Consider the following 14706-nt stretch of genomic DNA (forward strand, 5'->3'; position numbering starts at 1 on the left):
AAACCAAACCCAGAGTTCCTCACACATTCAATCCCATGCTCAAGTCCTTCCAGCGGATTCCTCACTCAGAATAAAAATGAGGCCATGCCCATGGCCTCCAGGGCCCTTGATAACCTGGCCTCCACCTGCCTCCCTGACCGCAGCCCCTGCTGCCCTCCCCCCCACCCACTCCACGAAGGCTCCTCATGAATCCTGCCACCTCGCATTAGGCTGAAAATGGGACTCCAACGCCAAACTAATCAATCAGAGAGCTACAGTTCAATCTGGGTTGGACAAACTCATATCAAATAAGAGCAGCTCAGGCGTGAAATGAGAATGAGGAACCAGTCACTCGTAAAAATGGCCAAAGTAAATTATAAGTAGCAGTGGGAAGATTAAGTCAAATGCAGGTCTGCCAAAACTCACCCCATGGGTGCCAGATTATGGTTTGATGAAAAGGAGATGCCTTTAAAGAGTTGAGACGCCGTAAGAATACATGATTTGAGATTGAAATATTTCCAAACTTACATCAAATGGACATGAATAAAAATAACACTGTACCAATGAGAAAGGTCTGAAAAGCTACTGAAGGAAAAGAACTATGAGACACAGCACTCATACATGAGTCCCTCTGGGAAATCTTGATGGGCTGGCAAGGTCATCCACACAACCGAATCTTAATGTCAAAATACTCATCTGAGGTATTTGCATTTCACTTATCTTCTCCATCATGCTCTCACAATGTGGTGACACAGAGACAGAAATTATCGTCTTGGCACCATAACAGTACATCGTTAACAAACGTCTATATCTACGAACAATTTATAACATCATCTCTTACAACTGCATAGGTGACACAATGTCTTGACCCAAAGCCAAGCACCTCTCAGGTCTAATTTTTGTTTGCTGATTACAAAGGAGGCTTTCAGGCTGATTGATAGCATATACATATACATATAGATATACAGATATATAGATATCAGTTTTGACATTCAACTAGATTCCGTTGTGGTCACCATAAATGTTACTCTGAACTTCCCTTCAGCAAGTCTGAGAATCCCTTCTCTTTCTGGATACTTACGGCTCTCTGTGTTTTCACATTTTCAGCCTGAGACAGCCTCTCCTTGAGAAGATGAAGCTCATTGGTTAACTTCTTAAGGCTTTCCTCCAGCATCAGACTTTCCTTTTCCCTTTGGTCTTGAAAGGTCTTCAGGATATCCTGAAACCGTTCTTGGCTATCCATTACCATCTTCTCTTTGCTCTCGATTTTGTTTTTTGCATCATCCAGCTGTTCTTGCAGCAACAGGTTTACACTCTCTAGTTGGGCTAATCTCTCCTCCAAGCGCTCCTGCTTGCCCATGTATTCCTTCAATTTGCCGTGTTCACATAGACATGGGTCTTCACTTTCCTTCTTCTGACACTGTGCTTGGCTCAGTTCTCTCTGTACCTGCTCTAACAGCAAAGAGTTTTCTCTGAGAGCATCTCTCGTGTGATGCATCTCAATGTCTAGGCTACTGAATTTACGTTGGGTTTCAGACAATTGCTGCAAAAGTAGCTTGTTGTGATCTTTCAGGTTAGACATCTCCAAATTCATTTTGTCCTGTAAGCATAGCCACTCACCTCTTGCTCTCTGAAAGGTGAGTTCTAGGTCTCTTTTTGCTGTCTGACTTTGCTCATGATCACTCATGGCAGTAGTCAGCTTGGAACAATATAACTCAACATCTGTTTCCAGGCTTTCTTTCTTTTGTTCTTCCTTCTTCAGTTTAGACTTCAGCCTTGTATTCTCAGCTGTCAGATCATGAAGCTGTCCACTGTATGTCTGTGTCAATTTTTCCTCATTAAGTTTTATTGCCTTTTGAAGTTCATCATTCTTTTGTTTTACAATTTCAATGTCCTCTAAATATTTCTTTTCCTTTTCCTGGTTCTCATTTTTTATTGTGTCTATTTCTCGTTTTAACGTGGCAATCTCATCCTGTATCATGAGATTTTCATGTAACAGATTTGTTGCTTTTTCGTGACTATCAGAAACCTAAGTAAAAGCAAAGGAGATTTTTAGCCTGCACGCAATAAACTGACCCATGCTTTCCTCTGAAATGAAACACTAGTCTATGTGTTTATACAATGAGAAGACTGCAGTGAGTGGAAACCCAACTGGACAGAAATAAAGCTTGGATACATCTCTCAGACTTTCCACACCAGGAATCCCTTGAAGTTCAAAAACTGAATGGAAGATAAGGAATCCATGAAAAGGAAAAAGGAAACCAAACCACAAGAGAATTTTTAAAATGCTCAGGATTAGAAAGGACTTTCTCCGAATTACAAGAAGCCCAGAAGGCATCTAATAAAAAAGGAATGAATCTAACTCCACTTACGCATGGCTTCTGCTGTCTAATGTGTCCAGCCACCCCACAGGAAGAGCCTTTTCTCTGTACATGCACTGAACAGACCGAATTTCCTAAAATGTTTTCTTCTCTCCAGAGAATAATAGTTCATAAATATTTAAACTTCCTAACATGTTTTACAGTCAGTTACAAGAATTACACCTACTGATAACTGACAAAGCTAGCCACTGTACTAAGCACTTCTACAAACATCGATTCCCTCTCTAGGACATTTCTAGGATGAAGAGATTAAAAACATAAGCAAGGTCTTCTGTTTCTACTATGAATCCGCTTACACGAAACCACAAGTACTTCTGGAGTATGATACATAGAAACCCAAAATAAGCTTGAGGTTTCACTCTTGGTGAATACACTAATGGTAAATCAGGTCAAACACATAGAGCTCTTCTTAGAAAATCATGAGAGTATTTGCTGCTGCAATAACTTTTATTTCCTCTTATTAATGTTAGAATATTAATCAGTGGGAAATAGGTGGGACATTCGATTGAACTCTTTTACTAAAAATAAGATACTTCTCCATAAATAAATTGTAACTAAGCATATACTGTGGCATATCTATCACTATTCTCAAAAGTTCCTTGCACTGAAACAGGATACCACATGGAGCAAAGTGGTAAGTTTCTCACAAGGAGAAGGATGACATCCAACACAGGGTCTCTGAACTGGCCCTCCGCTTCCTCCCTGCCATCGGTGGAAGGGATGATGTCCCGGTTAATCTATCGAGGAAGTAAAATCACTGGCGAAACCAAGAATATCTATTATGACTACTAGTAGCTTTGCAGTTATGGAGAGTTCATCAATTCCTATGGAAAACATTAAAGGCCTCTCCTTGGATGAGGCTGTCATAAATGTCATGACATGACTGCTGCAGACAATGGATGTGAATTAAAAGGGTTACTTTAGGAGTTCCCGCTATGTCTCAGTGGGTTACGAATCAGACTCAAGTAGCAGCTCAAGTCACCATGGAGGTACGGGTTTCATCCCCAGCCAGGGGCGGTGAGTTCAAGGATTTGGTGCTGCCACAGTTGCAGTGCACTCAATCCCTGGCCCAGAAACTTCCATGTGCCTTGGGTGCAGCCATAAAAGTTACCAAAAAATGTTACTTTACCCAAAGGGCCAGAAATGCCACCTGCCCCCACAAATATACTTACATAGGCTCTAAAAATCCTCTCTAGCATCTGGAATACATAGTGTTGGTCCTCAGAATATATACATATACAAACACACACACACACACACAATCTTCTACAACCTGCGGACACATTTCATTAGGTTTTTGGTCTCACACCTTCTAAAAGAAGTCATAAGCTTAAGAGAAGAAATTGAAGGAAGAATATGTTGAAAGGAAGTGGCCTTCCTTTAAGCACAAAGATATTTATTCCACACGAACAGTTCAACTTTTAAATTAAATGATAGCTAAATTAATCACAGAGCAAAAAATACAGGCAGGTAAGGTATGGGGAAAGTAAATTCCTCTAAAAACATATAACTTGTTCCATCACAGTCTAAAGGCACTGTATTTTAATTTAGCCTGTATTTTCACATAAAACACCCTCAAAATTGGAATTCCCTGTTGGCTCATCAGGTTAAAGATCCAGGGTTGCCACTGCTGTGACTCAAGTCACAGCTGCTGTGCAGGTTCAATCCCTGACCCAGAATGCTGTAGGCAGAGCCCAAACAGAGCCAAATGAATGAACAAAAAGCCAAAATGAGTCCATGGATTTGAAATAAGAGTATTACTTTATTGGAGTTCCCACTGTGACTCAGTGGGATCGGTGGCATCTCTGCAGGGCCAGGACACAAGTTTGGTCCCTGGCAAGTGCAGCTTGGGTTTGCATGGGAATTCCATTTGCTGCTGGGTGGCCAAAAAACAAAACAAAACCAAAAAAAACCCCAAAAGACAAAAAACAACAACAGAGAATATCACTTTGCTGAATAGACCAAAAATGCCAATCATTACATTCATGATTTAGCTCCATTTACCTAGCATTCCTCCATTCATAAAATACATACAGAGCATCTATTAGAAGCCAAGAATTGCACGAAGTTAATAATTTAATCTGTAAATATCATAGTTCATATTTCAGAGGAGAAAACCTTTTATTGGTTTAAACCTAAATGACACATATTAAATCAAAGGGATAGGATAAATGACATGGGTGAAATAGTGTTCGAAATATGGAAGTTTCACCAAAGATTAACTTACCTGGGTCGGTTTACTTCTCACAGTCTGCACTTCCAGTTCTAGTATTCTGAGAGTGAGTTCAAGTTGGTCTCTCAATACAACATCTTGCCTGTGTTCCTCTTCTTCTTCTCTTAATCGCTCTGTAATGTCTTCATATAACATATCTGTTTCTTTTCTTTCCTCTTCTTCTTTTTGTAAGGACGATCTGTAGGTAAACATGCTTACCTTAGAATTTCCTCTTTTTTTCCTGCTGAATAGCATTGAGAACTATGTCTAGATACTCATGTTGCAACAGAAGAAAGGGTGGGGGAAAAACTGTAATTGCAATGTATACATGTAAGGATAATCTGACCCCCTTGCTGTACAGTGGGAAAAAAAAAAATCTTCTTTCCACTTTAAAAAGAAAAAAAAAAAAAAGAATTTCCTCTTTTAAAAAAAAGTCCATTTTATGATCTTGTTCTTCAGTAGTTGATTTACTATTATAAGGAAATGTCTCTGTTCTCCAACTTTTCTTGCATTTCTAAGTCTCATTTCCTCGATTTTTAAACTATTTATTTTTTAGTATTGTTATTTTTTGTTTTTAGGGCTGTACCTGCAGCATATGGAGATTGCCAGGCTAGGGGTGGAATCGGAGCTGTAGCCACGAGTCTACACCACAGCCACAGCCACAGCCACACCTGATCTGAGCCATGTCTGCGACCTACACCACAGCTCATGGCCACGCTGGATCCTTAACCCACTGAGCAAGGCCAGGGATCAGATTTAAATTGCATCCTCATGTATGCTAGTCAGATTCGTTTCCACTGAGCCACAATGGGAACTCCCTGAATTTATTGTAGTTGATTTACAATGTTCTATTTCTCCTTACAGCAAAGTGACCCAGTCATACATATATGTACAGTTTGTTCTTGTATTATCTTCCATCATGTTCTATCACAAGCGATTGGATATATTCCCTGTGCTACACAGCAGGTAGGTCTCCTATTTGTAATTTGTCACATCAGTCTCTTCACAGAGATATAAACACTTAAAAGAAAGCAATGAGGGAGTTCCTTGGTAGCTCAGCAGAAATGAATCTGACTGGTATCCATGAGGATGCCGGTTTGATCCCTGGGCTCAGTCAGTGGGTTAAGGACCCAGCGCTACTGTGAGCTGTGGTGTAGGTTGCAGACACGAGTCAGATCTGGCATTGCTGTGGCTATGGTGTAGGCTGGCGGCTACAGCTCTGATTCCACCCCTAGCCTGGGAACCTCCATATGCTGAGTGTGGCCCTAAAAAGTCACGCGCGCACACACACACACACGCGCGCGGGCGCGAAAGATACCAGTGAAAGAAAAACATTCTGCTACTTAGTAAGTTTTAATCCAGTGTAACTAGTGAATTGTGTAGGAAAGAAATTTTGAAATTATTCAGGAAAATTAGAGGTGAAAACTAAACTTATGTCCCACACAGTCATAACGACGCTCCATTAGAATGGATGATTTTGTTACTAATTAAAAGGGGAAGCTGTTGTTTAGAAACAAGTTTACAAGTTCACTAGAAATGGTAGTGCAGCTTCCTGAACGCTTATGTGTACCCCCAAATGATTTAGAGTGCAAGATAACCTCTGTGGCTATTTTTGCATCTGCAAGTCTCTACATCTACAGTGCGTAATATCGTCTGTAGATGTCTTTTACAGAACATCTATCCGGAAATTATTAGAATCAAACCAGGCGAAGGAGTCTAATATCTATTGTCCTACAATTTTGTTTTTCTGTTTTTGGCCACACTTGTAGCATACGGAAGTTGCTGGACCAGGGATCAAATTTAAGCCGCAGCTCTGACATACATCACCACTCTCACCACCACAGAGACAATGCCAGATCATAATCCTGCTGTGCCACAGCAGGAACTACCTCCCCTGCACTTTGTATTTTTTTCTTTTGCAACACTTTCAACTTATCCTGTTAAACACTATTTAGTAAATCATTTTAAAATCAGCCCTCCCCCCAACAAGACAGGATACATTTTAATTAAACCCTAAAGAAAAATATGCCCTTTCAGCATAGACCACAGAAGCAATTTTATCTACATATGAGAAAGATGTTGAATAAGCTAATCAATAATCACTTTCCATTTTACATTTTATTCTATCCACACGTGCTAAGAAGACAACTGAAAAATACTTAAAAAAATTTCTGCCTTGAGAAAAAGGGCCACTTCATACGTCTGTGAGTGGGAATGTAAAGTAATAGAATCTTCTCTGAGAACAATTCAGAAAAATGGATTGAGGAGTCCCCACTGTGGCACATGGGGTGGAGGACCTGGCTTGATTCCATGTCACTGCCACTTTGATCCCTGGCCCCAGAACATCCACATGCCAAGAGTACAACCAGAAAAGGAAAAAACAAGCAAACAAAAAACAGAATTCTGGATTGTAGACTTTTTTTTCAAGTTCTTATACTTTATCCAAGTCATAAAATATTAAAGAATTTATAGAAAAGATGTTCCTTGTATCATTAATACTAATACAGAAAATGAAAAATGACCAAAATTCAGTCTGGCAACTAAGGAATGTAGTATCTATAAGGTGGACGTTGGTATGGTCATGGCAATGATTATGTGCAATTATATGCATTAAATTATCAGATGTTTTCAATGTTAAGAACTTGCTAATTTATCTTCAGGAACTCACGGTCCACAATACTAATGACGATTTTCCCCTCTAAAATCCTAGAAGGTAAGATAGCACTTATAAAACATCTCTTCTATAACTGCATCATGAAAACAGTTAAATGGTAAAACCAAGATGCTCAGTACCTCAAGCTGCAGAGCTCTCCTTGCCACTCTGCCATTTGATGCTCTAACTGGGACTTCACTTCTTTTGTTTCTGATAGCTCCTTTTGTAGGCCACTGATCGTACTTTCCATGTTGTTAACTTTTGCTTTAAGGCATTCACATCGGTTGTTTTTCAATTCTAGCAATCTTTTGTATGCAAAAACTGCACCTAAGCTAAGAGAACCTGCATTCGGGAGAAAAGAAAAACAGAAATAAAACACATGAGCAATTCTTGTGGATAAAGGGTGGGGTGCTTTGTACATTCACTCATCCATAACATGAGACAATACATATTGGATATGTATAATGTGGAAGCATGCGAATAAGCTCTGCAGATAAAACACACAAGACCCCTGGCTCTTGTTCAGCTTCGAGTCTAGTAGAAGAGAGAGACAAACAAAGAAAAACTCAGAGAGGTACTATAAGACAAGAGAGGTCCTTGATCAATAACGTAACTGGATGTAGACTGGGTCCAGGGAAGATTCCCCAAGGAGGAGATGACCACACTGAGAAATGAAGGCTGAGCCAGAAGCACGGAGCAAAGAAGGAAGAAGAACACTGTAGACAGTGCACAGCCTGTGCCCACATCCTCCTGCGATCTGCTCCTCGCCAAGACAGAGGAACATGTGCAAGATTCCCTTCCTACCTGAAACAAGCAAAAGGAACACAAACAGAATACATAACAAATGCTTTTCCAGACCAGGGGCTTCAGGCAAGGAAGGACAATGTTCCCTGAAAACACACGAGGTTAGCCTGAAGAACACCCCAGCTCACTGCCTTGAGAGAATGTCCAGGCCCCAACACAGGCAGAAGGAACTGACCTGGAGGCCACCAGGCTCCCTGAGTTGACGTGATGACGCTGAGAGTCTGGTGGAACCAAAGCAGACAGCACAGGTCAGAACATGAGAAGAGGGAGTTCCCCAGTGGTGCAGTGGGTTAAGGATCCCCTGTTCTCACTGTAGTGACTTTGGTTGCTGTGGATGTGTGGGTTTGATCCCTGGCCTGGGAACTCCCATATGCCACCAGCAGGGCCAAAAACAAATGAATTAAAAAAATAAATAACTGAATTTTCATAAAACCCATGAAGTAAAAATTGAGAGAACTGCACAGAGAAACAAATACACAATTATATTCTGAGATGGCACTAGCCCTCCCTCAATAAAGTTGACAGGCTGCAAAGCAGCAGGGATATGATAGACCTGAACACCAATATTCTTCTCGAGTAGCCAGAGAACACTTACCAGAAGAGACTATATTCTGGGTCATAAAATACAGCTTAATAAAAGGAGCAAGCCAAAAAGATCTAAATCATACCGAGTGTGTTCCCTGGTGACAAAGCAATGAAACTGGAAATGAAGAATGACAATACCTCTGGAAAACACTCAAATATTTGGAATCTAAATAACCCTTGAGGCAAAGGAGCAATGAGAAGAGGAATTAGAACGCATTTTGAGTGGAACTGAAAGTGAAAACACGTTATCCCACGATCGATGGGATGCTGCTTACATCCAGGGAAATTTATAGCATTGAATGTCTGGTTCAGAAAAGAAGAAAGGTCTCAAATCAGTGACCTTGGCTTGCTCCATAAGAAACCAGCAAAAGAGCACATTAAGCTCCAAGAAATCACAAGAAAGGAAAAAAGAAACATCAAAGGCAAAACTCAATGAGAAAGAGGACAAATAACACAATGTGGAAAACTCAGTGAAAACAAATGTTTTCAGGGGATCCCTACGAGGGATAGACCTCTAGCCAGGCCGGTAAGGAAACAACGAGAGAAAGGACAAATTACCAGTTTCCAAAAGGAGTAATGTGATCTTGCTACAGTGTCTACCCATATGAACAGGATGACAGAGTAATATCATAAACCTTAGGGCAACAAATTGGACAACTCAGATGAGATGGGTAAGTTCCTTGAAAGAGAAGAATTACCAAAGCGCAATGCAGAAAGAACAAGTAAGCCAAATAGCCCTCTATCTGAAAAAGGAACGAGAGCCCCAGGGAAAGACCTTCCCACAAAGGAAAATTCTAGGCCCAGATGGCTACGCTGGTGAAATCTACCAAGTGTTTTTGGGAGAAATAATACCAATTCCACACAAATTCTCCTCAAACAAGGAAGATGCCTCACAGTGCTCCACTCATTCTGTGAAATTAGCATTATCCTCAAGCCAGAACCAGTAAACGGTATTCCAAGAAAGCTATGTCATGAAAACGGGGGTAAAAATTCTAAACAGGACATCAGCCAATTAAAGCCAAAAATACCTTCAAGGGATAATCTGTCCAAATGGGGTCTATCCCAAGAATGCAGAATGCAGGGCTGTTTCGCTCTTTCCAAATCAACTTAGGTCAATCCCCATATTAACAAACTAAAAAGAAACACCATACGATCCTGTCGGTAGGTAAAAAGATGCACTTGACACAACTCCACATCGTCCTGAGAAAACCTGCCAGCACACCAGGAATACAAGGGAACTTCTCCGAGAAGATGGAGACCTATGATTAAACCCGCAGCCAACACTGTATCTAATGAGGAGAAACGGAATGCTCCTCCCAGAATACAGGGACTAAGACAGGAACAGCTTCTTTTGCTCCTCTTCAGCACAATACCAGAGGTTCCAGCCAGTGCCATGGTCAAAGTCAAGCAACAGAAGGCATCGGAGGGGCAATGAAGAAGTGAAACTGGCTGCGAATCAGCAGGCAGCATGGTTTCCTAATAGGAGTTAGCGAACTCCACCTTGTGGGTCAGGCTGCTTGCTTTGGTGAAGTTCTCCCAAAACACAGACATTTCCAGAAATTTCTGTGCTGTCTGTGGCTACACTCATAGCACAACTTCATGGGCTGGTTAGCTGGACAGAGAAGGTGCTGGCTGGCTGCAAGTCTTGAAGATGAACTGTCTTTAGAAAGAGAGTAGCTTAAGAATGAAGACGCTTCCCAACCTTTGGTCACACTGAAAATCTGAGAGAATCTACCAAAACTCCACAAGACCTACTAAATGAGCTTGGTAAGGTTGGAAGACACAGAATCAATATACCACATCCAACCGTATTTCTATCATCAGAGTAAACCCTCAGAAATTAAAATTTAAAATATACTAGTTACAACTGCCCTGGAAAAGAAGAAATACAGGTGACCACATAAAAGTTGGAGACATCGATACACTGAAAACTCCAAAATATTACGGAGAAATTCAAGGAAGATCTGCAGGAATGGAGAAATTGTCTTTCTCCAAGGCTTGAAAACTCACTATTGTTAAGAAGTCAGTTCTCCCCCAAAGAAATCGGTAGATGCAACATGATCCAGAACTCATTTGCAGAAGACTCGCAGATTTTTCTTAAAGAAAGAGACAAGCTGATTCTAAAGTTCCCGTGGAAAGAAGGGTCTAAAATGGGTGCAAGAGGAAGCCAGAGGATTGATTGTGGCCTTTAACCACACAGCAAAGAAAAGCAGCAGCTGGACTGTAAGCGAGGGGCAAACATGACAAGACCTAATTTTCTAAAAAAGTACCTAATAATGGTGGTTACCGTGAACACCAAGGTTCCAGGAGGGGGAAATGCAGGGCAGCAAGTCCTGAGGTTACGTCAGCATTCTCGGAGGCCAGTGATCAACCGACCTTGGGTGAAGGCACAGGCGAGAAGCCAAGTCAACAGAAAAACACAGTGAGTGGGAATTATCACTGCCCTTTGGCTGAGAGCATATAATAACTCATTATACTTTCATAGAAATCCTTTGTCTCACACTTGAACAGTACAGTAACGTATCCATGCTCCATGTGCAGTACTGGACAGGTTGTGTGTATATTAGAACACTCTACACAAAAAGCCTGTCAGTTTGTACAACGGTCCTACCTTTACACTCCAGGCCAGGTTGTTCAATTAGCAACACAGAATTCTTAGACTCAGAGCAAAGCAACTCACGATCCTCGGAAGCTGTTTCAGGTATCAGAGTTAAGTCATCAAGGTGATCCACAGAATTAACTTGCCCTGGGACCTACAAATAAATAATCATTTTTTCACAATGCCCAACAAATATTTATGAGAACGTACTAAGTGTACAGAGTTGATAAATATCCATCTCTTATGAAACAAAAACATATACTTCTTCAAAGAAATGATTGCTATGAAAAGGATAAATTTATTAATAGTGTTTCTATAACTTTTTTTTTTTTCATAGCCACAGCAGGGTATGTGGAAGATCCCTGGCTAGGGGTCAAATGGGAGCTGCAGCTGGCAGGCCTATGCGATGGCCATGGCAACGTGTGTTCCCAGGCACATCCTCAACCTATGCTGCAGCTTGTGGCAACATCAGAATGTGAACCCACTGAGCGAGGCCAGGGATTGAACCTGCATCCCCACAGAGACAACACTGGGGCCTAAACCCACTGAGCTACAAAGGGAACTCCTAAACTATTTTTTCAAAGCAAATGTCACTACAACAAAACTAGATTTTCTATTTCTCTTTTTTTCTTTTCTTTTCTTTTTTTTTAATCTTGCCCACAGCATGTGGAAGTTCCTGGGCCAGGGATCAAACCCATGCCACAGCAGCAACCCAAGGTGCAGTTGTGACAAACCTGGGCCCTTAACCTGCTGCAACAAAAGGAACTCCTCTACTTTTCCACTATACCCTTTCCCCCTTTTCTTTCTCTCTTTCTTGTTCATTCATTTGATCTTTCTTTCTTTTCTTTCTTTCTTTCTTCTTTTCTTTCTTTCTTTCTTTCTTTCTTTCTTTCTTTCTTTCTTTCTTTCTTTCTTTCTTTCTTTCTTTCTTTCTTTCTCTCTTTCTTTCTTTCTTTCCTTCTTTCTCTAGCTGCACAAACACCTGGAAGTTCCCAGGCCAGGGATCAAATCTGAGCCAGAGTTGTGACCTATATCACAGCTGCATCAGTGACAGATTCTTAAGCCACTCTACCACACAGGAACTCCTTCCACTATACCTATTTTAAAGTATTTTTTACTACAGGATAATATTTTTTATAATGAAGTTTTTACAATACCTTGTCCTTTTCATTAGATATTTTCTTTGCATGCCTGAAAAAACAAACCATTCGTTTCAGCAAACATCAAATACTTAACATACAAAAATAACTAAATTCCTTGTTTTTATATAAATTCTTTGCATTGGCAATTGAGATTCTATAAAAGGGATGCTTCAATACATAGAATCATATTAAAGGATCAAGAAAACCCACCGATAATAATATTAACAAAAGCATTAAAGTTAGAGCAAACGAGCGAAGGAAAAGGAAAAGCATTAATAAGGTTACTTGCGTTATTTGACAGGAAGAAATCTATCAGGGGTTTTTGTTGTCATTTGCAGTAAAAAAGAGCTTTCATGGCACTACAACTATTCAGAAAGTATCACTTAAGTCCTTACATGAAAGAAACCCTTTTTAAAATAGCATGGTATTGGCTTTTTAAGGAGTTACTACACAACTGTTGGGTATTATTCTGAGCACTTTACATGTCTAAATGGCATTTAATCCTCACAACAATTCTGGAAGGTAGGCAATGCATTAGGTGCTTTACACAGAGAGAAAATGAGGCACAGAAAGGCTAAGCAGCTGGCTCAAACCCAGACAGCTGTTCAGTACCAGACCCAGAATTCAAACCCAGGGAAACTTCAACACTTGTGTGTCACAATACGCTGAGAAAGTCCTCTTTATTTTTAAGACATTTAAGTAATACGACAGCAAATGTATCCATATTATTACTCCATGTCTAGCTATAATTATCAATAATTTCTGAATCTTGCATGCCTTTTAAAAAATAAAGAGACTTCAGACCTAGGCAGTATTAGAAATCAACTTTCAGCAAAGACTTGCTTTTTCTAAAGACATTCATCAGCAGGCATTAAGTCACGCATTCAGCTGTGTATTCATGCATTTCATACACATTCCTTGAGCACACAGTGCATGTTAATGACAGTTTGGCACAGGAAGCACGGCTTTGGTCATTTAGAGGTTATAATTCATAAGTAATAATCTGTGAGAGGCTGTTCAATAGTTTATTTTCCTATTGTACATAAAGAAGGCTTCCCCATTTCCATGGAGTCTAAACAGTGAAATTAATATAGTCCGAGTCAAGTACCTCGCAAAACCACAGCTATTCATGAGTTCATCCTGTTAAAGACCCTGTAATATCAAGAATTATCAAGAATGATTCAGTCTTATTCACTATGTCCTATGTGTTTGTATAGTTGTGATTACATCTTTTTAATATCCATGCATGATAACTTCTCAGTAACCATCTGCATACTCAGTTATTTAAGATGATTCCCCTTCACATCCAGTGAACAAGCCCTTAACATAAACTCCTCACGAATAGAGATATTGTGGACAATTAGGTTACTACACTATTGTAAAGATAATGGAGTACAATCAATAAGCTTTCCAACGCCAGAAAGGCAAACACGACTAAACTGAAGAAACAGGTCCTCTCCTGGGTCATTTCCAACATGAAACAAACAAAGAAAACCCCTAAAACACTCATCTTCACATAGGAAAGGAAAGAAAACTCCCTTGAACTCCACATTCCTCTTCAGTTGTCAGCCAGTAAATATTCTCTAAGGAGTTTACCCTTATTCACTCCAGGGCACCTGCTATGGGGCCTATTTCTTGAAACTACTTCCAATCAAAGGCACTCATCCCCATCTCAGCTCTTCAGCAGCATTCACCTGATAGAGCTGAGCATTCTCTTGGCTTGGCTTGTATACTATATTATGCTGATCTATTTCCAGAAGTATTCACTGCTACTATTTTTTCACCTAGAAATAAAGAATTTGTAGATTTTACCTGCCATCATCCTGATCTCTTTCACTTAAGCTGCTGTCCTTTTTCATGTGTAGTAAACCAGTAGTAAGTGAATCAGCCTTCTCCAATATTGATGGAATCACAAGTTCTTTTGATGTCCTTTTTATAATTTTCTTTTTCCATACTTCCTTCATGGGCATGCCAGGACAGTTACTTTGAAAAAGAGATCCATTAAAAAGCCAATGTTTTCTAAAAATTCTACTCATAGTTAAAAACAGTTGTGATGAAATTCCAATTCTTATCCTTCTAAGTCATTGATTGATTCACAAAGCAGTTATGAAGTACCACCCGTACGCAAGGAAATATAAATTCTTGGTTCAAAGACAGTTTACAGTGATGATACAACGTGATATGTAGGAGTTCTCATATGACAGTTGTAAGTAAGTATAAGGAAATTTTTACAGAAGAGGTAAAATAAAATAGAGTAAGTCATGAGGAAAAGAAATGGGAGCATAACGATAAGGCACATGACATGTAGGTGTTTCTAAGGAATTGGAAGGAAAAGTACAAACTACATGGAA

General features: G+C 40.1%; 1 protein-coding gene across 1 annotated transcript in view; it reads right to left on the reverse strand.

Moving 5' to 3' along the window:
- The window catches only part of LOC100628139 (uncharacterized), a 217790-nt gene that overhangs the window by 18065 nt on the left and 185019 nt on the right, over positions 1-14706 (reverse strand). Inside the window, exons 109-114 of the mRNA XM_085003024.1 lie at positions 14168-14338; positions 12371-12404; positions 11226-11367; positions 7366-7567; positions 4588-4771; positions 1061-2008 (exon numbers count right to left, since the gene is read on the reverse strand). Of these exons, the coding sequence (XP_084859150.1) occupies positions 1061-2008; positions 4588-4771; positions 7366-7567; positions 11226-11367; positions 12371-12404; positions 14168-14338 (1681 nt within the window). The remainder of the gene's footprint in view (positions 1-1060; positions 2009-4587; positions 4772-7365; positions 7568-11225; positions 11368-12370; positions 12405-14167; positions 14339-14706) is intronic.

The sequence above is a fragment of the Sus scrofa genome, chromosome 17, assembly GCF_054392235.1.
Source record: "Sus scrofa isolate SSC_HxYL_T2T_F1_AM1 chromosome 17, Sscrofa_HxYL_maternal_Yorkshire_Landrace_v2.0, whole genome shotgun sequence".
Classification (NCBI taxonomy): Eukaryota; Metazoa; Chordata; class Mammalia; order Artiodactyla; family Suidae; genus Sus; species Sus scrofa.